Source organism: Hippocampus zosterae, chromosome 7 (assembly GCF_025434085.1).
Source record: "Hippocampus zosterae strain Florida chromosome 7, ASM2543408v3, whole genome shotgun sequence".
NCBI lineage: Eukaryota > Metazoa > Chordata > Actinopteri > Syngnathiformes > Syngnathidae > Hippocampus > Hippocampus zosterae.
Window position 1 is genome coordinate 942,582 of NC_067457.1, and position 20,102 is coordinate 962,683.

Sequence of the window (20,102 nt, forward strand, 5' to 3'; positions counted from 1 at the left end):
ATTAGTGCCGTTTTGTATGGTTACACATGTTGATACCGTGTCCATTGTGTATTTTTTGTGTGGTCGTTTTAAAAAGTAATCTAATTAATACAACTCCAAGCAGGACCTGCTCCACCAGTTTCAACGGTTGAAGCGCCTGCGCTCTCAAACCTGTCCCAACACGCACCTTCATAGCGCAATGTCAGGCTCGTCGGCTCCTTCACCAGTCACAAAGCACAAAAACGGGTGCAGTCCTAGGACATTTCTCATTATGTTTATTAAAAAAATTCCCCACATGTATAAAAGATAAAGAACTTGGCTCGAACTGAAAATAACATGCACATTTTTTTTAAAGCCTTACAAAAAGTACGCCAACATTAAATTCTAAAGAGTTTTGGCACATCTGCGAACATGGAATGTTGAAGGAAGTGAAAGCGATCCCGGTGCAACAAAAAAAAGCATTTCAATGATGAGCCGGTTCATGCAATGAAGTAAAATGAACCTAAGATGAAACTTTTCAGTAACTCCAAAAACATTCAGGAAGTTTAAGGTTAAAAAAACCCTCTAAGAAAAGTAGTATATATATTCACAATTCTCTGAATAAAAATATACCTTTGTGTATACATTTTGGAATGCTTTTAAATGATTTTGTTTGATCAACAAGATATGGCTTGCAAATAATGAGAGGTAAACAGACACCATTTGGAACGCAGCATGCCGCTAAGAAACACAGTACCATAAACAATCATTTCAAAAGATGCGAAACGAGTCAACGGCTCAAAATGACAAACGATCTAAAAAAAAAAAAAAGCATTTTTAACAAATGGGCAAATGATACTTGATTTAAGGAATGTCAGAAAGGCATGTAAACATTTGAATTTGGACTCAATCTTAGTTATGACAACTCGCTCACTCTTTAGGTGAGCCTGATCCCAAGAACCTGCTCCAGCTCTTGTCTTCTCTGCTGCACCTGAAGGCAAAGGAGGGGTCGTAGGGGGTCATTTCAAAAGTACAACCGCCGAGCTGAATCGTTTGTCACGCCGACGTACTTTGGAGTACACGTATCTGCCGACTGCTTCTGGCATCCACGGTGCCTGGTAGAATTCAGTCCTCCTCTCCTCTTCTGGATTTCCGGTCACATCTGTCATCACCTGGAGGCGGGAAAAAGTTTAAACAACAAAATGGGTGTTGTGGTTAGAGAAAAAAAATAATAAAAATCACAATGTTCACCTTCAGATCTCGGCATTGAGATTTGAGCCAGTCCTGGATGAAGTCCTGAGGATTATTGCTGAAGCTCAACATGAAGTCTCTCTCGGTCTTCAGCTGGTTGATGTACTCGATGGTCTCGTGGATCTGAAAAAAAAAGTGTTACGCTTTTTTTGTTGATTTTTTTTCCCCGGGAGAGCTTTGGCGGTTAAGTGGACCTTGGTCTCCAATGCGGTGATTTCCTGCTGGTTGGTGGTGGATGACAAGAAGCTGCTCATTTGGCTCTTGAGCGGGTCGTCCACCTCCACGTCGATGTCATAGCAAGCCGTCTTCTTCTGATCAGTGGGGTCCACACTGCACAAAAGCCAAAGGGCGTCACACGTGGGGGCAAAGGTGCACACAAACGCTATTATTGGCAGTCGTTCAATTTACTATTTGGCAATCCTGCACAATATGAGGAAATGGTTTAAGAGCTCTCAAACGTGCGCAAATGAAAAAAAAAACAAGACTACAAGAGATGGCGCCAAAATACACAAGAGCAAATAGCTAAGTGCTAATTTGCTACGATAATTCACAAATGCACAGCATGTTTGCACCGAGGAGGATTGAGAGGAAGACATTTCATCTATGCTGCATGCCATACATAAAGCATATTTGACACTGAGGATGACCTTGACCTTGAAACCGCGAATCAGCAGATCGTAACGGTCAATCGAGGTTCATATTTGGCAAGATTAAGAAATCAAAATGGTGACAGCCAACCAAAAAAATAAAATAAAAATGTTGGACTCAAGAGAGAACTTCCAATCCCGGCAAACATACCTGATCATATGATTGATGACGATGGGGTCGGGGTGCTGGAGCAGCCCGGCCAGTTTCATGGGAATCTCAGAGAACCTCATGCGATTGCAGCCAAATATCTGATCATGTAAAGAAAAGTAGACTCGAGGTGAAATAATAACCGCGGTGGCCGTCCAAGTCGCGCTCGGGTGCCGTGTTCTCGCCCGACCTTTCTGAAATAGTGATTGCAGTTGATGTACTCCTTCTCGTGGCTGTCTTGCAGCTTGTTGTTCTTGATGTAGAGCCAAAGAGCCTGCATGATGCTGGCCCGTGTCTGCGTGTGCACGCCCAGCAGCCGAGCCAGCCGCAGATCCAGTTTGTACTGCGGCGGCTGTGCAAAAAAAAAAAAAAAGCTGTTGAGTATTTATTTTTTTCAAAATGATGTGTGAGAAAAGTGGCGGCGCGAAGGAGCGCACCCACCTGGTGGTCGAGCATGAGCAGCAGGGTGCATTTGACGTTGACGTCGCCGGGCCTTTTGACCTGGAAACCGTCCGTCTCCTGAGTGGTGGGCATTCGGTGCCACTGACGCAAGAAATATGTTGAATAAATAACATTCCGTATCAACCATTTCACCATTTAAGGTTATATTGGTGAAATGAACAATAGCCCAAGACCAACAACTTGCTTGCTAAATCTTTCTGTCAACCAGACTTTTTAAAATTTTATTTATAATTGTCATCGTTTCTTTTATTCGAGTTTAGTTTCTTCTTCTCATCAATTTGTTTGTGCATTTACTGACGCTAGTAGCTAGCTTCAGAGGAAAGTAAGGCGGCAGCCATTTTGAAAAGGCCCGCTTGAACGTCGACGTGTTGTAATCAAATGGCGTCAGGCCAACGTCCAGATGGGAGATCCCCGAGCGCCGAGCCTGAACCACGTCAAACAAAGGCCCTTCCCCCCCCAAAAAAAGGCTTTTAACGATTCCAGCTGAATTCCACTTTTCCTTGGGTTCAAGTCAGGCTGGCGAGAAGCATCGCTGCGCTCCACATGTTGGAATTCAAAGTGGAATACTTGCAAAGTTATGTCATACCTCCACCAAATGGTTGTCGGGTCCGTAGAGCTCCTTATCGAGCTCGATCACCAGGCTCTTGAAGAAAGATGAGAACTTCCTCTTCTGCTTGCCAGGCTGGGGTACGCAGAAGACAGAAAACACTCGATAACCGGACATTGAGTTGATCTCGATTAAAAGTCTAGCTAGCTAGCTAGCTAGCTGTGTCGATTTTGCTGTTGTACTGACAAAGATAATGTCATCTAAATAAAGCCAGAGTTCATTGCCGTTTCTATAATTGCAGTTCTTGCAGGGCTTGCAGCTGCATTTGCTGCGCGCTGACCAAATTGGGGGGGGGCGGCGAAGCATAAAAAGTGCAGACAAACAGAAAAAAGCCGCGAGCGCGCTCGGTCCCTCCCTCGCCCCGTGGAAGCATGTTTGCACAACACTTCTTCTCCGACATCCTCCCTGGCCTGCGAACCGCATGCCTGAACATCCCCTTCATGTGGCCCCAGATGACACCGCCAGCGGTGCTGGGATTGATGGCGGGAGGAGAGGCATGTCAGCCTCCTGGTATGTAAGGGCCTGCGGTTTCAATTCCCGCCTTTTAAAACGAGCGCGAGGAGAGGAGAGACGTAACGACGCGGCCCAGAAGTACAACGCCGGCAAAAGAGATTGCAGGGGAATTGGCTTACTTCTTCCAGAAGTTTTCCCTCCACTCGCAATTCCCAGGAGGACACCTTCTCCGTCTCCTCGCCCTCGGGCTTGCACGGGGTGAACGTGTTGGAGATGTAGATCCTCAGCTTGCGCTTTTGCTGCGTGGTCAAAAAAAAGGAAGCAAACAAAGCGGAGCTGTGAGACAAGCTGGCGTCTGCTAAATCAAGAGTGAAGGTTGAGAAATTACAAGCAGATTTTTTTTGGGGGGGGGGGCGTCATAAAGATGTTTGTCATTTACAGCATGTGACACCAACCATAAATGGCTGAAATATAGCGAGAAATAAATGGCGTAATCATGAAGTTCACTGAATATAATTTGTAGCTCAAGTACTATTACTTATACTAGTACTAGTATTACTAGTACTAGTATTACTAGTACTAGTATACTGTGATATCTCGGCGATGTTGCGTACCATAATGGGCTTCTTTATAGCTTCCTGTATCTCCATGCGCTTACGGGCGATGGTCTGATCCAGTTTCCTCTCAAAGGCCAAGAGGTCCATGTAGGCCTGAGACTCTGGCACCAAGTCGCGGATCTACGGCGTGAACACGGATGTACGCTTTTAAAGAATAACCACTGACAATTCCCAGAAAAGCTTCCCGGAGGTGCAAAAGTCTCTTACTCTCTGTGGGAGAACCTTGTCAGCCATCTTGCGTCTTTTTGCCCTAATGGAGGAAAAAAAAGCCCACATGATTATGCTCATTAACTGCCAACTAACATCTGATAAATGATTTCACATTTCACCACGACTCGTTAAACACATCATTGTTTCGCGAATCCATCACACACATAAATGGTCTGGCAATTATTTGCGCTTCACGACACAGCTCCAACCCATTTATGAATCCGTTCACGGATTCTCGGAAGACTCCCAAAGTGTTGCTTTGGGCGCAACTTCATTCTTCTCCGCAGAGACTTGGGCAGCCCATGAAAGAGCTTCATTGTGGAGGAGACTGCAAGCGCAAGCCTCACCTCAAGGCTCGTCGCGGTTATGAGCGTGGCATCGCAGAGCGCTTTCATGTCCAAAATAGCCACCGATCTCCAGTCACGGGACGCTGCGATGACCGTTTGTTTGGAGATGCGATCGCTGTTTAGTGCTCGACAAACAGGCTGCGATGGACATTAGGGACATTTTGCTCGTTAGCTAGCTTGCTAGCTCATCAAAATGGAGATATGAGCTTAGTGGAATCCAAACACGAAATGGTGGTGCACTGATTGCGTCACTTCGATGACACAGAGGAGAAGTTGAGAGGTCTGTTGCAATTCCACAGCCTGTCTTGAGCAATCACATTTATTAAGAACCGTTAGTTCTTCTTGCGTCACACACACTCTCACTTCTTCAGTCCATACCCGCGCCGGTGGCCTCCCAGCGCCTCTTGCTGCTGCTGCTGGTGGTGGTGGTGATGAAATAAACGCTTGCGCGAGGCGTCCAGGGTTGCCGGGGGCCCCATGGTGGGCCGCATGGGCATGCTGCCGTATGAGGGACCGGGATGGTGCCCCCCCATTGAACCCATTGGGCCCCCAACTCTGCCGAGTGGCATCCCGGGACGCTGGCAGGGTAAAGGAAAAGCGTTGCTTTAGAAGGATGATCAGCTACAAAAACAATAATGGCTCTTTATGATTGAATGTTTATTTTGAACGGGAAAATGATGACATTGTAACACTCGTTTTCCACAACTTCTAACTTCCCCACGATCTCCTAATAATTTTGATGAGTATCTGTGCTCGGAGTCTTAATATTTCTGTCAACTTTGTCATTTTACTCTCGGCATTTGAAAACGGATACTTTGCAAACAGTACGGTGAACTACGGGGGCTTGCAAAAAGGGTGGACATTTTAGGGGACTTATCGCAGAATTTGGCCACTTTCTAAGACCTCAACGTTTCATTCTTCTGCTCCATTTTCATGATGACCGAGCGATTGTGATGCAAGCACCCAAAGGACTTTTTGGTGATATTGCCCCACATGTTTGCTTGACCCAAATGACATCTGCAAGGCTCACTGGCAACACGGTGCTGGTGTTAAACTTTTATTTTTACTTTTACCCAAAGAGCCACCGTCTTTTGAACGATTAAACAAAAAAAAAAGGTTGAAAAAGTTTCTTCGTGATTGTGCGCTAACTACGTTGGAGTTAGTTCCTTTCAAATGCGGAAGAAGCACGGGACACGCAGCTTGTGCCTCGCCTTCAGCGTTATGAAAACAACTAGTTTTCAAAGCAAACTCTGAACGTGGACAGAAAAACGGTCGGATAACTTTTACTCGGCAAAATCGAACCGAATATAAGTGAAAAAAAAACAAAGTAAAAAGACGAACCTGCATGTACTGCGGTGCGCCGCTCAAGGAGCGGGGGTAACCCGCCGCAGTTGGCGGCATCCCGGGCATCCTCAAGCCGGCAGCCAGTCCAACGTTCATCGGGCTCAGGCTGGGGCTCATAGTCGGACCCGCGAAGCTTCCCCTCGTCGACATTTAGTGGTTTCCAGTTACTGGGGAAAAAAAAAACTTGCTCCAACGTACTTGCTGTTGAGTGAACGTGTTAGTTCGAAGTTTTCAAGTTTGCCTTACCGTGACTTGGTTTGACAGCGCGTAAGGTCAACAACAACAAAACAAAGCCTCAAAAAAAGCGCGGTTCTATTCGAGTCGCGTCCAATTTCGAGGTTCTTGTTTACTACTAGTTGTTCTTATCCGAACACTGAGCCGTGGTGGATGTTGGACCCCTTCCGAGGTAGTCTGAACATTTTCAACTAGCGACGTTACCGCAGCGTTTTAAAGGAAAGATCTCCTTTTGTCGGCTGCTGTGTTCACAAACATCGGATTTTGGAAAACCTGTGCGCTTCACTCTCACTCCCATAGCAAAGCATAGTTTTATGTTGTTGTTTTTTTCTGCTGTTTTCATCTTTTTTCAGCGCCGCTAATATTCCTAGCAATTGCGATAGCCCTTCATAATTTATCCACCCACCATTTTTATCAGAAACTTGTTCAATAAGTTTAACGTAAGCGTTTTGGAGACGGTACTTGAAAGCACCATACTGTTAACAGAAGCTCGTTGCAAATGAGGCGTAAAAAGTAAATATCGCCTCTATTGTAAATTTCCCCAGTGTGGGACGAATAAAGGATATCTTATCTTATTCCCTGCTTTCTGATCATTCGTACTGGTACAATTATCGCGATTAAAAATTATTATTTTTCTGTGGAAGACGTATATTAACACTTAAGATTGTATTTTGAATGGGCCTTTTTTTCGGTTCCACAGCGCTCTCTGTTGGTTATTGGCATCTAAGCAGCAGTAAAGTATTTTCCTCGTTGTATTGGAGCCCAAAAGCAAAAGACAAATAACAAATCATTTATTATGCTAGAGAGATGAAAGAAACCGAGCCAGGATAGCAGCAATTCAACTATCGGAATATTTACACCATCACATCACAATTGAGGATTTGTGCAACCCCTTTACACTGTAAACACATGAGACATGTTTGAACCCTAAAACTCAAGTACGGCCCCCACCCACCCAAAAAAGGAAAAAAAAAAAAAAGACACCTGCTTTCGCCACCAATTAATTTCTTGTTCAATAAATGTGCACTTGTTGGTGAGTGAGTCGCTTCTCCTTCAAACTCACGCATGCGCACACAGAGGCGAAAACAGAAGCCAAACCATTTCTAGTGATTGTCCGAAACGTCATGTGACCCTTAGACATTATTTTCTTGCACAGCTGAAATACGCACACGCTTGCTTGCGTAATTCAGATTTTTTTTTGGACAATACTTTGCAGGATATATGTAGTGAAATCATACGTCAAATGATTCATAACCGTGAGAGCAATTCCAGCGAGGTGAGGATTAAAAAGCCAGTGTCTTTACGATGATTTGGGTAGTCAAAAAAAAAAAAACTGTCAAGTACGAAGTGGGAGGTCTGAGCAGTAGTCGTCGTACAAGCCACTGTAAAACGCAATACTTTCAGCATAATCGAGTACTGTTGGGTGTCCATGTGTCATTACTGAGAGAAGGCCTCATCTTTCATCAACATGCGCGGGCTTTCCTGGTTGTCCATGCGACGTCGAGGACCCATCATGCCTGTGGGGTAATAAATGCAAAAATAAAATGCACACCATTACGTTGCAGCTAGCCGTCAGTTTTGTTTTTTTTTTTTTTTGCAGCAGCAGCAGCATGATCCATTCAGGCCGATTTCAACTTACTGCTCTTATGCTTGAAGGATTTGGATCTTCTTGGTGAATTTGGATTCTGAAGTGGAGGGGAACAAGTGACACAGAGCTCAATGTTTTCAATCGTACCGCTGCCGGCTCTGAATTGAATCGACACGGCACGGCCTCAAAAGACACAGATGAGAAACATAAGAATGAGAAACGTACCTTGTCAGCTTTTCTTTTCTTGGCTGTACATGTGAGTCAGGTGGGGGGAAAAAAACACTTTCAGCAGGTAATACAATTTAGAAAGCAAATTTAAAAAATAAGAAAAACGGCACCTTTCTTTTCTGCCCCGTAAGACCAGTCGTTATCATTGACGTCGTCGTTGTCCTCTTGGTCGCTCTCGGACTTGTTGTTGGTGTTGTTACCTGTGACTATTCTGGAAAAACGGGAACAAGGTGCCACGACACATGCGCATCATCATTTAGGCCCGACCAATTATAAGTGGACGATATTGGTTATTTTCAAACGAGCATTTTTTTCCCCAACTCAACAACAAATGACAACATACAGACAAAGATGGCGTATTTTCCACGACCCTAAGAAGTCTCAGATTTTCTCCAAAATGGACGGGGCGCCTAATAATGCCGCCCGCACTGTTGTTGGAGCTTTCGCAAATGACTTGACAAAAAGGACCCGCTGTGTGGTTTGCTTCTTGAGGCCTCACCTGCGGTTGGCGATGCGGCTGCTGTTGCGTCCCATGCCGAGGCACTTCTCCAGGTGCGGCGCAAAGCGCGAGGCGGCGATGCTTCGGCTGCAGTTGGGACAAACGCACTCTTTGTTTTTCCACTGGTTGTAAACCTGGCCGAACACATCCAAGCCCGGCTGGTCCACGATTTCTTCACATTTGGACAGGGGGGGGATTTCATTCAGGTTTTTTTTTCCTCAAGCACATCAAGTTTTCAAAAATAATAAGAATTACATATTTAATAACATCCTTCTGCAAGAGGTCACCGCTGAGCATCTACACAGCATTCTCACCAAAGTCCCGCATGCTTTCTTGGTCCGTGTCATCCAGGAAGAAATAACCCTGCTTGACAGCCCGGTGCACCTCGAAGCAAAGGCCCAGGCAAGCATCCTCCACCAGGTCAGACAGGATGTTCTGAGCGAGGCCCTGTTGGGGGGGGCAAGGAAACCAAGCATCGCTGAGAAACTCACTCCCTCCCTCCCTCGGGCTTTGTTCTCCAAGTTGACTGCACCTCCAGCTTGCCGTTGTCCAGGCCGGACATTGAAACCTCCTCCATTTTCATTTGCCACAAGTACCAGATGAGCCGTCGCTGCTGTGGTCATGCTGCAGCTCAGCAAGCCTCGGCCAAAACAGGGCTGCGGAGATTGGCGGGGGGGAGGCTGACGTTGACGCGACCGGCTCTCGATCACATGAACGGAACGCACTGCCAGATACTCACAAATGCACGGTCAGATCACTTGCGAGGCTTTGCGCTCCCCTCTCTCGCCCGGCCTTTCACTTGCCACGTCTATAAACTGAGGATGAAGACCATTAAAAAGCACGTTAGGTTGACGTCGGCTCATCGACTGGATGGAACCCTCAAAAATATCCTCCGCCCCCCCCCCCCCCCTTTGGAGGAAAAAAAAGCAGGCAGAACAAAACAAAGGAAAGCGAGGGGATTGGAAACGCCAGGTTGCAACCAGGCGGTTTACGAGCTAATCGAGCTAACAGAACGCGACGGGCTTCGAACGTAGCATTCACCGTGTTAACGTGAAGGGTACGACTCCCAAGTGTTTGTCGGCGCCTCCCCTGGAATGGCTTTCGCCGTCGAGATTTGTGGTGCCCCCGGTATAGCTCAAGTCAACGCCGCTGCATTGCGGCGGCTGCTCTCGCAACATCTCGTGAAAACACGCGCGCGCCGCTTTGCGAGCATCTCGCCGTGGGAATTAAAACGCGTCTGCGGTGAGCAGGGCGCGCGTCGCAATCGCGTAAAATGCCTCGATTGGGTTTATTTACCTATTGCGGCAGGCATCCATCTTTAGATCTCCAATCAGACAGAAGCAATCGATCGCGGCGCGACGTCTTCGCTCGCCACCTTCCGTCGGTCAGTCACGTCGGGACATCGCTCGAGAAAGTCAACGTTGAGAACTTCAAATGAATACATTTTAGTAATAACCGAGCGGGAATTGCATGAAAATGCCGTGGAAGTAGTGTTCAAGTGTACAACTTGGATTGTTCTGAGGAAACTGTGTCATCTCTCGGAATAGTTGGTGGCGATTTTACTGCGAAAACGGCAATGTCGAGGTTCTAAATGATCTGAACAGTTTGAATTTGGAATGGGATGGTGCAGAACTTTTCTGTCGAGCGTGCCATTTTGAATTTTGCCAATACAACATGTCTGAAAAACCCAAAGTATTCATTTTCCATTCAAAATGTCACATTTATTAAACTTGACACAACTCCAAGTCAACTACAATTATTTCAAATATAAATGCATCATTGCAGAAATAGAAAAACAAAAACAAAGGCACACGGAGGGCAAGATGTACTTGCCAACAACACCGTCACTGCAGGTATTTTGAAAACAATATGGCAGCATCCATCTAAAACACATCAAAGGAGATATCCAGCGAGTGGTCGGCGTCCACTTCCTGTGGAGTGACGTCGGACGCTTTAACGGTTTAATGGCCACAACAACAAAACATGAAGTCCTGTTTCATCATCCTGACCTCATCGCAATCCCAATACTGGTCCTCTTCATCGCTGCTGCTGACCTCAATGTCTTTGTCCTCAGAATCCTGGGAGACAAAAGTACTAAATTATTTTTTTTTTAAAAAACAGTTCATATCATGCGGGGCAACACTCACCGAGGGTCTTGGATCCTTCTCCGTTAGGTCAATGTGATCGCTTGCGGAGTGTTGACGATTCTGTAATAGAAAAATACTTAATATTGCGATTCAATACGCAATTATTTTTTTTCAAGGTCCTTTTCCCATGAATCTCAATGCCGGGTTCAGAATCTCACAAATGACTCACCAGACGATATTCCTTCATCTTCAGCGCGTAATCCGTCTTCATCTGCGAGATGGTGCATAGGACGACCTTGTATCAAGTTGATCAGCAGTGTCCGTGAACGCAACATGAGCTTGCGTACCGTCGCGCAGCGCAAACTGAAGCTGTTCCTCTCGTCGTCGGTCAAGTCACGCCAGCGTTGGGCCCACTCGCTCACGTAGCCTTTTTTGGGAACGCCCTCCATGGACCCCCTCTGCTCTTTGCAAAATAGGTTGTAGCCGCTCCTTCACACACACACACACAAACACAAACACACATGCCACTGCTAAAGCTGACAAAAATGCGCGGCAATCCAAGTTACAGGAAAAAAATAATAAACATTTTTCTCTCTCTCTCTTTTTTTGTTGGCTTGAGTAATAAGAAAGCATGAGTCCATCTTCATTTACTGTATCACAGTGCGCGTTTGTGTGTGTTTTACTTGGGGGGCTTTGGAAGTTGGGTGTCCTCTGGGGATTCCTCCAAACTCTTTTCGCTTTCACCCTAAAAGGAAATGCATCCATTGGGGAAAATTCAAGATGGGTCACGTCAAGATTTTTTTTCCTCTTACATACTTGTATTAAAAAAAAAAAACACTGTCGGCAATGCTAAGTGGACCCTAAAATTGTAACAGAATCTGCATAGTCTGATTTAACACAAATTAGACTCCACCCCCTCCCCCAACATCTAAATTTCCTCTTGTTGATTAACTAATGTGTCATTTTGCACTTCCCCCCCTTAGGAAGTATTTCCAATGTGAACATTTTGCAACCCCGGTGGGAAAACCACATTCAAGCCTCCAAATGTCACGTGGTCATACTTTGGACGTGTCCTTGGAAAGCCACTTCTCCTTCTCTTGCATGTCCGTATCGCTGCGAACACAAATGAGTCACAGAAATGTCTTTTTTTTTTTTTTTTGGAACAACGGCAGCAATCATTCCCGTGTTAAATGGAGTACCTGAACTTTCTCTTGTATTGTGCATGCGCACGCTGGTACTTCTCCACGTACGGGGCCTGTAAGTGATGCAGAAGAAATGAGTGACGGTCCATTCACGACAGGGAACATTCAGGCTTGAGCCTACCTTCTCCTCCTCTGTCAGGGCATCGTAATTGTCTACGATGAGTTTGAAGAGCTTTTCGCGAGTCAACTCAGGGTGCTGCGCACGATATTTGCACAGGTTCTCTTCGTAAAAGATGATCCTGGGAGGACCGGGTTTCTTTGGGCGCTTTGAAAAGACAGATGGATCACAATGACGGGGTGTCTATTTAGTGGGCATTTTCTATCTGGATGCAAATCAGTGAAGCCAACCGGTCAAAATTTGACCGAGGACATGTTAATAACCCACTTGGGTTTTACCTTTTTGGGTCTATTTGAAAGTTCATCTGCAACTTCATCAACAAGCTCTGTGAGTGTTCGAATCTTGCGCATCTGAAGAAAGAATAACATTAGCATAATAAACATTAGCAACTGTTAAATTCGAAAGCAGCAGACAATACTACACAAAAATTCCTCTCACCTTGTGCGACACAACTCTCCACTTTTGTTGGCAATCTTTTGGTGAAAAGGGAGGGAATGCCACTTTCTCCCAGTCCAACTTCTTGACTCCATGCAAGAACGGTCTCATTCGGTCACCGTCCGGGATGTTTGTTTTCATGGCATTGAGAAGCTTCAAAAGATTTTCTGTTGTCCACGCTTTGAAACATAATGTAACAAAGGGCCACCTTAAACCGCTGCCAGAGTCGCAGCTGTTGACGTTCGCAATCCCTACCTGTGTCCATCTCGGCTCCCGTCGCCGCAAAACACTGTAGCGGTTTCCTTCGTAGGTGACTTGAACGTGCCAGCTCATGAGCAAGGTTAGCAGGCAGGGTGTGTTTTCTTGTTGTTAAATCTCAAAATAAAGTTTTGAACACATAGTCGCTCCTGTAAAGTTGATTTAAAAGCGCGCAAACGCTGCCGTAAACAGACCAACATGTGCCGGAAGTCATCCCCACGTAGGGTCTTTTGGTGACCAATCAGGAACGAGCAAATGTTTTCTTCGTGAGTCACCGGGATGACAGAAAGAATCGCATATTGCGCCATCTACCGTTGAATTTGATGTATAACGGATTTCCGGTGATTAGGATTTGACTTACTAACAAAAATAAGAATACGAATAAGTAAACGCTGTTTACTTAAATGTTAAATGTTAGAAGGAAGAGAGCACACGATCAAAGGTTTTCAAAATAATTTTATTGACTTTCAGTAAAATATTACGTTTTTTTCATGGGGACGGACGGAAAGGCACAAATAGAGCGGAATGACCCAAATGCAATTAAAAAAAAAGCGAAACTATTTTGATTTGTCATCTCGCGATACCAATCAACCATAAGAAATAATTTGTAGCCATTTTCTAATGGGAATACAATTGCTTGCAACCTGGAATTTCAGCCGTCATTCTTTTCTTTTTTTTTGAAGAGTGGCCATTCTTTACGTCTTACAATGGCATCTGAGTTTCCCAGTAGACATCTTGTCCCGGCTCCTCCTCGAATGTCACTTTAGCGTCATCCGCATCCAACTAAGCAACAAAGGAAACACAAGGCGCTAAACATTGAACATACATCAAGGATGTTGCATGAAAAGGGACAAGTGACTTACGCATTTCATTTCCAGCTCAGTAAAGAGACGCCCGGTCATGAACATGCGTAAGGGAATGGTGAGGATGAGGATGAACGGAAGTGCGAGGGAGGCCGGACTGGATTTCACAATCCACAAAAGAGCGAGGCACACGATCTGGATGGCGGTGAACAAGTGCATTCTCCCGGTACTCACCTGCCATCAAAGCGCGACATGAGAAGCCGAGCCCAAATGCCGGCGGGATGGGCGAGACGGCCGTCGCGGCCACGGGCGGCTCTTACTCTGGTGGCGTAGGGCTCATTGGGATGGTATTTCTTGGGGATGAGGAGCAGCAGCATACGATCCCACAGCTGGATGCCGTTTAGCGACGTGACGCCCATGTAGAGGAAGATCCCAAACAAGGCCGCCATGGGAATCAGCTTCAGGATGGGCTCCATCAGAATGGACAAACCTTGAAACAAACTTTTTGCTGGAGAGCTTTCTCGAGACTTCTTTCCCTCTTGCGCCTCCGCCGCCTCCTCCACTTACCGACCAGCAGCGCCACAACAATGCCGCTGACTCTCTGCTCCAGCACCTTCTCGATCTCGGGTTTGGTTCCTTTGCTCATGACGGTGAGGGCGTTGGCATGGGTGACGGAGCGCACCGTGGCGGCGCTGAGCCACGGCACGCCGAAGATGGCGCTGATACCGCCCATGCCCACCAGGAGCAGAAGGTCAAAATGGAAGCCGGAACCTTTGGCCATCTTCCTTTCCGGTTTGCTAACGATCAAGCTGGAACGTTTCGCGAGAAACCGATTGGAGGCAAGCGTGTCTGAACGAATAACATTTTTTGGGGTCGGGGACGGCGGGGGGGCAATGGGACCTACGTTGTGATTTGAGACTCCAAGAAGATGAGGATGAAGACGAGCAACGCCGGAACGCAGCATGCAATCATCATCCACACGGGGAAGGGTGAGTGCTCGCCAAACGGGTTGATGAGCCAGCCTCTTTTGGCCGGATTCGAGACCATCAGACCTTTAGGGACCACCAGTTTCTACAGAGACATTTTTTTTTTTAATCCCATAAAGCCTCGAAATTGCATGAGATTGAGTGCATGGAATGGACAAAAAGCGGAGTGCTTAGAAACAAAGTGTGGTTCTGAACAGCGTTGGATTCCAATTAACACAATTAAAGCACCGGTACCCGGTTAACGAGCCTCCCGCATTTAGCGGTCTGGTTTCTGTTGGGGTAAGATGCACACGAACCTGAGTGTAGGTGTCTCCGATGCTGTAGTCCACCACAATCATGAGGAAAATAGCAATGGGCACACCAAAGTCACCCAACAAACGTCTGACCTAGAAGAGCCACGCGATGGTGAGGACCACTTTAATCCCAACCTAGTTCATTGCAAACGCTAAAGAGCGCCGGTCACCTTTCCCGGCAGAAAGGTTCCGTTCTTGAACTGGCGGAGGAAATAGGCTATGAAGAAGCAGCCCAGCATGAGGCACATGGAGAGCAAGGCCGTGTTGGGGTACGCCGGCGTCAAAGAGTTGACGAGAACGCTCGTGTTGCCGGTGGCGTTGTCCAAGATGAGCGTCTGTTCCAGCTTTGGGTGCCAGGGGTTTTCCAGAGATGCGTTCAGATGATCGTAATTCAGAGTCAGTGGGTGAGCCTTGAAGATCTGGAGAGGTGCGGGAGGAGTTATTGCAACTCCGACGGACACGTGAAAGGGGGGCCGCGGGTCCGATTACCCTGGCTAGCTTGGCGAAGGTTTCGTAGATGAAGATGATGGAGATGAGGATGGAGAATATCTCCTGGGTGAAGCGGGAGATGAAGCGCACCAGGAAGCTTCCCTCGCACGCCACGATGAGCACCACGATGAGCACCAGCCACGCGCCCACCCACACTCGACCGACAATGTACTCGATTTCCTGGGACTTGCAGAACTGCATCAACCACATCGGATCCACGCACTTGAGCATTAGCGCGACTTCACAACTTGAAGACCTCAAAAAGAATCTTGGACTCACAGCATAAAAGGCCTCTTCAAACACCAACAGAGGCCCGGAGAAGCCGATAACGAGTACGGGCTGGGCGGCGATGAAACAGAAGATAATCCCCTGGATGCTGGTGGAGATGAGAAGCTCCGGGACGCCCATCATGTCCTCCACCTTGTCCGCTAACCCAAAAAAATGGCGCAGATGAGCGCGGCGGTCTCCAGCGCGAGCGGCGGCGCTACGGCATACCGACCTAGGAGGCCCCCGAAAGTGATGGCGGGAGAAAGAGCCGCAAAGTAGATGAAGATAATGGCAGCGAGGACCTGAGCGTTGAGAGCATCGCTAATATCGCTCTTGTAGTAGCGGTATCGTCTTCGGATGTCTCGGATCATCCCGCCGAATGGTCGACCCGTGCGGGAAAGGGGGTCTTCGGGGGGAGGTGCTCCGGAGAAGGAAGCTGGAGGATTAAGAAAGACAAAATTTGATTCAGGGGAGGGGGCGGCATTTTGTCCCTCAGTGGCAAACGTGGGTCCTCACGCCGACTGGGCTTGCTGTCCAACACGGGCTCGCAGGAGTGGACTCTGCCCTTCAGCAATTTCTTCTGGAAGTGGACGATGGAAGTGAGCACGGCTTCGCTTTGGATCTCCACCGGCGGGATGACGATGCTGCAGTCCATGAAGTCGCCCACGGCGTCGGTCAGATCTCGGAGGCTCTCAGCCCGAGACGCCGCCTGGTTGAACACCTGGTGGACAGAAACGGAAGCGCTCAACCATCTTTTTTGTTTTTTTTTTTGAAGAAGAAATGTCAGCACACTGACTTTATCGGCCATGAGCGCCGCCATGGCCCGCCCGGTCTCGTGGTAATCCATATCGGTCTTGCTGGGCCCCATCAGCACGAAGACGAAGCGAACGGGCTCCGGAGCCTCCAAGGCCAAGTCGAGCGCCGCCGCCTCTTTGAGACGCACAAAGACCACCACGGGCCTTTCCAGGAAGTCCAAAGCTCCTGCGGCAAAAGTCTCCGGGTGTCAGTTTGATGAACGTACCGCTGAAGCGCCGAAAACGCCAAAGCTGTCCATCCGTCCGAGATGCCGTGCGAGAGCGGAGTAAACGCTTTCTCACCGACGAACGCCATCGAAGCCTCCACATGGTCAGATTCGTCCTTCTGCGCAAAACAAAAAGAGCCGGATGACATTTCGAGTCCTGCGCACACAGTTGGGATCGGCAGCCGATGACCTTTACCCTCTCCTTGACGGAGAACCTGCGGAGGTCCGCCCCATCGGTCAGGGCCTGGCTCTCCGGATCATCTGCTTGGCTGAAGGGAGGAAAGAGGGGAAAAAATGAACTGGAGCGCTCCGGAGTTGCCGGTGCCGTTTGGGAGTCTACCCGCGGTTCCGGAGCAGACACTCGCTCATCCCCTCCTGGTCTCCCGGTCGGATCTGCTTGTGTTTGAGCATCTCGGCGACCATTTTGTCCACGATGCCGTCCAGGGTTTTCTCGGCGCAGTCAAAAAGCACCACGCCTGGGCGCAGAAAGGCATTGTGCTTGTTGCTGAACACATTTGGTGCACGTCACATCGTCGGGGGGGGGGGGGGGGGGTGGCCCAAAAACACATGACGGGGAAGATTTACCGTGAATACGATTGAGGTCTTTTTTCATTTTTTTTACATGAAATTTTCACGACATGTTTCATCAGAAATGTGCACATGCCCCCCCCCCCCCCCTTCGATAGGGCCAAGGTGGGGCGCGACTCTACAGCACATCCACCAAAGCCAAGGTAGGGAGGAGTCATTTGTTTCGTATGCTTGGTCTCAAAATGGACGTATGCAGCACTTAAAAAAAAAAAAAGTGGACTTCCCAGTTATGGTTTGTGCCCCCACCCCTCCCCAGGCCTTTTTATTCTTTCTCAATAGATGACCACCGGTGTTCATGGAGCGTCGCAGCTGGACCAGACTCTTGAAGGTGAGGTAGGAGACAGGCGAGGTGGCCCACACGCCGGAGCGGGGGTCCAAGCTCTCCTCGGCCCCCGCCCATCGTCCCGTCTCCTGCCAGTAGGCCTGCTCCTTGGGGTCCTTCATCATCTTGCTCCGCTGCAACTAGCGGAGGGAGAAAGTTGTCGGTGGGAATGAGGTGTTCGCAGGCGGCCGCGGTGCGTTGGGGGGGGGGGGGGGGGGGTACTGGAACACTGAAGTTGCAGGTGAAAACAGAATGATTTATTTCCAAAACACGGATGAAGAGGGGGGGGGGTGGAGGATTAATATCGGATTGACATTCTGCGCAAGGATGAGTGGCGCCGGCGTGTGCGTGCGGGTGTTGAGCGTCTGCGCGCGTGGGACACGACGACATTGACCTTTGGGAACCAAAAGATTCTTCCATTCCATCCATTATCTACCGCTTATCCGGGGCCGGGTCGCGGGGGCAACAGCTTTAGCAGGGAAGCCCAGACTTCCCTCTCCCTAGCTACTTCTTCCAGCTCTCCCCGGGGGATCCCGAGGCGTTCCCAGGCCAGCTGGGTGACATAGTCTCTCCAGCGTGTCCTGGGTCTTCCTCGGGGTCTCCTCCCGGTGGGACATGACCGGAACACCTCACCGGGGAGGCGCTCAGGAGGCATCCGAATCAGATGCCCAAGCCACCTCATCTGGCTCCTCTCGATGTGGAGGATTCTTCCATCTGCTAAAATAGTTCCTAGCGCAAGTACGGCTGCGTAGAAGCCGCATTTTACTCTCTCGCATGGAGAACAATTTTCAAAATGAATTTGGCAGAATTCTCGCGTTCTTGCGTTCCAGGATTTGATGCGGAGGAAATTTTAGTTTTTGTTTCGATGCGTCACTTTCGAAAAAAAAAACAAAATGGGAATAACGTACAGCGAGAGGATATTTTGACGGGTTTCTGATGCTTTTTTAAATTTTTATTTTTTCCAATCCACATCATCAGTCAGCAGGTGTCGAAAAATTGGCGACACCGCATCGCTTCCTTCGAGAAAACTTTAGCGGCGAGCGCGGGCACACCTACCTCGTGCGGTCATCCAGCGAGCGGGGCCGAAGCGGTGACGAGCGCCGACTGACCTGGGAAACCAGAAGAAAGCGCCACTTTATAAAAAGGCCGGATGTATGGACGCACGCTGCGGGACGATGGGTGGTCCGCGCACCAATTGACGGCCTGACATCCGCCACCCATAATATTGATAGTATATACAGCTGCCAGCTATGCGCCGAGTCACACTATGTCACCATCCAACCAGCATCTTATCCCCATTTAATGTCCGTGTTTAGAGGTCAACAAAGGCTTGGATTACACTTTTTGGGTCTTGCGCTGCTCACCTTCAAAAGCGCCCCGGCGGATACTCGCCGCCGCGCCGTTCCGTCCATTTGCCAGGAAGTTCCGCTTCCAACGGTCAGGAAGCAAAACCGGGACATTCTGTGAAAAAAAAAAAAAACGCCTTGTGATGAATTGCCTGAGAGCACCAAAGTTGACTCCACATGGGTCAGTGGCTTGTGGTGAGGTTTTGGCGCCATGGTTTGGAGTCTCGAGCTTGGCTTTCAGTGTACTGTCATGAAGCCCAAGAGGCATTTCAAACTTAAAGCCACGGGGACGACAACACATTTTGCGCACGTCAGTTCTCAACCTCTCCTATTTGTTGACTTTGAGCATCACGTAATAGTTTGGCGCCTCAGTCGGCACGGAATAACCCGTGTCCAAAGTGGCGCTCAACTCAAGATACAGATCTTAAAGTCAACACCCCAGATGGGACTCGGACCGAAACCTGAACGTGTAAAAACAATTTTTAGGGGGTGGGGGGAACACATGATCGATTTACATTCAATAAAAACATGGCTGCATTGACAGATGGACACTGAACACGTTTCTGGAAACGCACATGAGAAGGATTGATTGGGCGATACCTTGAAATGGAGTAGATGCGGATCTCTCCCAACAGGGGGCGACATTGTCTCACGATACAATGACATTTAGCCTGCAAAAAAAAAAAAATAAGATCAGTGGGTATGAGAGATTAATTTAGAGATAGTTAGTTATTAAGCTAGCTAGCTAGCTAGCTACATGATTCTGGTGGCCTTTTGGTGCCGGGTCGTTATTTGCCACCCCTTTTTGTGGCACGTTTCAGCAATGACACTAGCAAAAAAAGAAAAAAAGAAAATCAATAACGATGTGGCAGAATGATCTTCCACTTCCATCGCACTGGGTGTGTATGAGCGAGTCGTCGCAGCATATCAAGCATATCTCCATGTCCCGAGATGGCTGCATAATGACCGCATTGAGAGCCAAAAAGGCCCCGGGCTCATTTGGTTCATTTCAACTGTGGTTCCTCATATCTAATCAATACAAAAGAGCCCACTCACTGACAAAAGACTGCAAAAATTCCACCCGCACCCAAAATTCAGTTTGACCAAACACACACACAAGGTTGAATAATGGACAATAGGTATCAAAATACGACTCCTCGTTGAACACGTTGCGCGTGCAAACAGCCTTGTCCTCTGCGCACATTGTCATCGACAACACTTGAACGTCGCGTTCATTTACAAAACAGCAACAAACAAACAAAAAAACCAAGCCTCAAAACAATAGCTTCCATAT

At 48.0% G+C, this 20,102-nt stretch overlaps 4 protein-coding genes across 7 annotated transcripts; all 4 read right to left on the reverse strand.

Moving 5' to 3' along the window:
- Positions 1–260: 260 nt before the first annotated feature.
- On the reverse strand, positions 261–6,525 carry smarcd2 (SWI/SNF related, matrix associated, actin dependent regulator of chromatin, subfamily d, member 2). Of its 3 annotated transcripts, none has more exons than XM_052069418.1 (13): positions 6,042–6,524; positions 5,079–5,278; positions 4,351–4,393; positions 4,141–4,263; positions 3,706–3,825; positions 3,053–3,148; positions 2,446–2,547; positions 2,195–2,356; positions 2,008–2,105; positions 1,404–1,539; positions 1,210–1,332; positions 1,029–1,130; positions 261–949 (listed from the first exon to the last, which is right to left on the reverse strand). In XM_052069418.1, the coding sequence occupies exons 1-13, from the start codon at positions 6,192–6,194 to the stop codon at positions 896–898; spliced, it is 1,512 nt and encodes a 503-aa protein (XP_051925378.1). In that variant the 5' UTR covers positions 6,195–6,524; the 3' UTR covers positions 261–895. The 3 variants fall into 3 exon arrangements, with proteins under 3 accessions (XP_051925378.1, XP_051925377.1, XP_051925379.1); XM_052069417.1 differs by having other exon boundaries at positions 5,064–5,278; XM_052069419.1 differs by lacking the exon at positions 3,053–3,148 and having other exon boundaries at positions 5,064–5,278; positions 6,042–6,525.
- Positions 6,526–7,052: 527 nt separating this feature from the next.
- On the reverse strand, positions 7,053–9,996 carry atxn7l3b (ataxin 7 like 3b). The gene is made up of 8 exons (XM_052069504.1): positions 9,333–9,996; positions 9,126–9,249; positions 8,908–9,040; positions 8,594–8,765; positions 8,205–8,305; positions 8,092–8,114; positions 7,918–7,963; positions 7,053–7,795 (listed from the first exon to the last, which is right to left on the reverse strand). The coding sequence occupies exons 2-8, from the start codon at positions 9,174–9,176 to the stop codon at positions 7,716–7,718; spliced, it is 606 nt and encodes a 201-aa protein (XP_051925464.1). The 5' UTR covers positions 9,177–9,249; positions 9,333–9,996; the 3' UTR covers positions 7,053–7,715.
- Positions 9,997–10,292: 296 nt separating this feature from the next.
- On the reverse strand, positions 10,293–12,933 carry LOC127603307 (upstream-binding factor 1-like protein 1). The gene is made up of 12 exons (XM_052069487.1): positions 12,691–12,933; positions 12,439–12,614; positions 12,279–12,350; positions 12,004–12,147; positions 11,880–11,935; positions 11,742–11,793; positions 11,364–11,425; positions 11,028–11,169; positions 10,910–10,951; positions 10,741–10,800; positions 10,603–10,671; positions 10,293–10,524 (listed from the first exon to the last, which is right to left on the reverse strand). The coding sequence occupies exons 1-12, from the start codon at positions 12,698–12,700 to the stop codon at positions 10,477–10,479; spliced, it is 933 nt and encodes a 310-aa protein (XP_051925447.1). The 5' UTR covers positions 12,701–12,933; the 3' UTR covers positions 10,293–10,476.
- Positions 12,934–13,131: 198 nt separating this feature from the next.
- slc4a1b (solute carrier family 4 member 1b (Diego blood group)) lies at positions 13,132–18,605 on the reverse strand. Of its 2 annotated transcripts, none has more exons than XM_052069376.1 (17): positions 18,519–18,605; positions 17,428–17,602; positions 16,893–17,028; positions 16,749–16,821; positions 16,629–16,671; positions 16,328–16,512; positions 16,054–16,252; positions 15,764–15,967; positions 15,544–15,692; positions 15,265–15,459; positions 14,946–15,194; positions 14,779–14,868; positions 14,401–14,567; positions 14,064–14,305; positions 13,817–13,986; positions 13,557–13,730; positions 13,132–13,476 (listed from the first exon to the last, which is right to left on the reverse strand). In XM_052069376.1, exons 2-17 carry the CDS (start codon positions 17,585–17,587, stop codon positions 13,396–13,398), a joined length of 2,517 nt encoding a protein of 838 aa, XP_051925336.1. In that variant the 5' UTR covers positions 17,588–17,602; positions 18,519–18,605; the 3' UTR covers positions 13,132–13,395. The 2 variants fall into 2 exon arrangements, with proteins under 2 accessions (XP_051925336.1, XP_051925334.1); XM_052069374.1 differs by having other exon boundaries at positions 16,048–16,252.
- Between the last annotated feature and the right edge of the window lie 1,497 nt (positions 18,606–20,102).

What these genes read in the sequence shown, in the direction of transcription:
- smarcd2 (XM_052069417.1), bottom strand. Translation starts at nt 6,194, where the DNA reads ATGTCGACGAGGGGAAGCTTCGCGGGTCCGACTATGAGCCCCAGCCTG. An exon ending in ACAAGGTTCTCCCACAGAGA is followed by an intron (nt 4,264 to 4,350) that starts GTAAGAGACTTT and finishes TTCACGCCGTAG; the next exon opens with ATCCGCGACTTGGTGCCAGA. An exon ending in GTCATCAATCATATGATCAG is followed by an intron (nt 1,540 to 2,007) that starts GTATGTTTGCCG and finishes GCTTTTGTGCAG; the next exon opens with TGTGGACCCCACTGATCAGA.
- atxn7l3b (XM_052069504.1), bottom strand. Translation starts at nt 9,176, where the DNA reads ATGAAAATGGAGGAGGTTTCAATGTCCGGCCTGGACAACGGCAAGCTG. An exon ending in AGAAAAGAAAAGCTGACAAG is followed by an intron (nt 7,964 to 8,091) that starts GTACGTTTCTCA and finishes CCTCCACTTCAG; the next exon opens with AATCCAAATTCACCAAGAAG. An exon ending in ATCCTTCAAGCATAAGAGCA is followed by an intron (nt 7,796 to 7,917) that starts GTAAGTTGAAAT and finishes ATTACCCCACAG; the next exon opens with GCATGATGGGTCCTCGACGT.
- LOC127603307 (XM_052069487.1), bottom strand. An exon ending in AGAAGGATCCAAGACCCTCG is followed by an intron (nt 10,672 to 10,740) that starts GTGAGTGTTGCC and finishes TTTGTCTCCCAG; the next exon opens with GATTCTGAGGACAAAGACAT. An exon ending in AGTATTGGGATTGCGATGAG is followed by an intron (nt 10,525 to 10,602) that starts GTCAGGATGATG and finishes GTCACTCCACAG; the next exon opens with GAAGTGGACGCCGACCACTC.
- slc4a1b (XM_052069374.1), bottom strand. Translation starts at nt 17,587, where the DNA reads ATGATGAAGGACCCCAAGGAGCAGGCCTACTGGCAGGAGACGGGACGA. An exon ending in CCTTCGCCAAGCTAGCCAGG is followed by an intron (nt 15,195 to 15,264) that starts GTAATCGGACCC and finishes GCACCTCTCCAG; the next exon opens with ATCTTCAAGGCTCACCCACT. An exon ending in TTGGAGTCTCAAATCACAAC is followed by an intron (nt 14,306 to 14,400) that starts GTAGGTCCCATT and finishes GAAACGTTCCAG; the next exon opens with CTTGATCGTTAGCAAACCGG.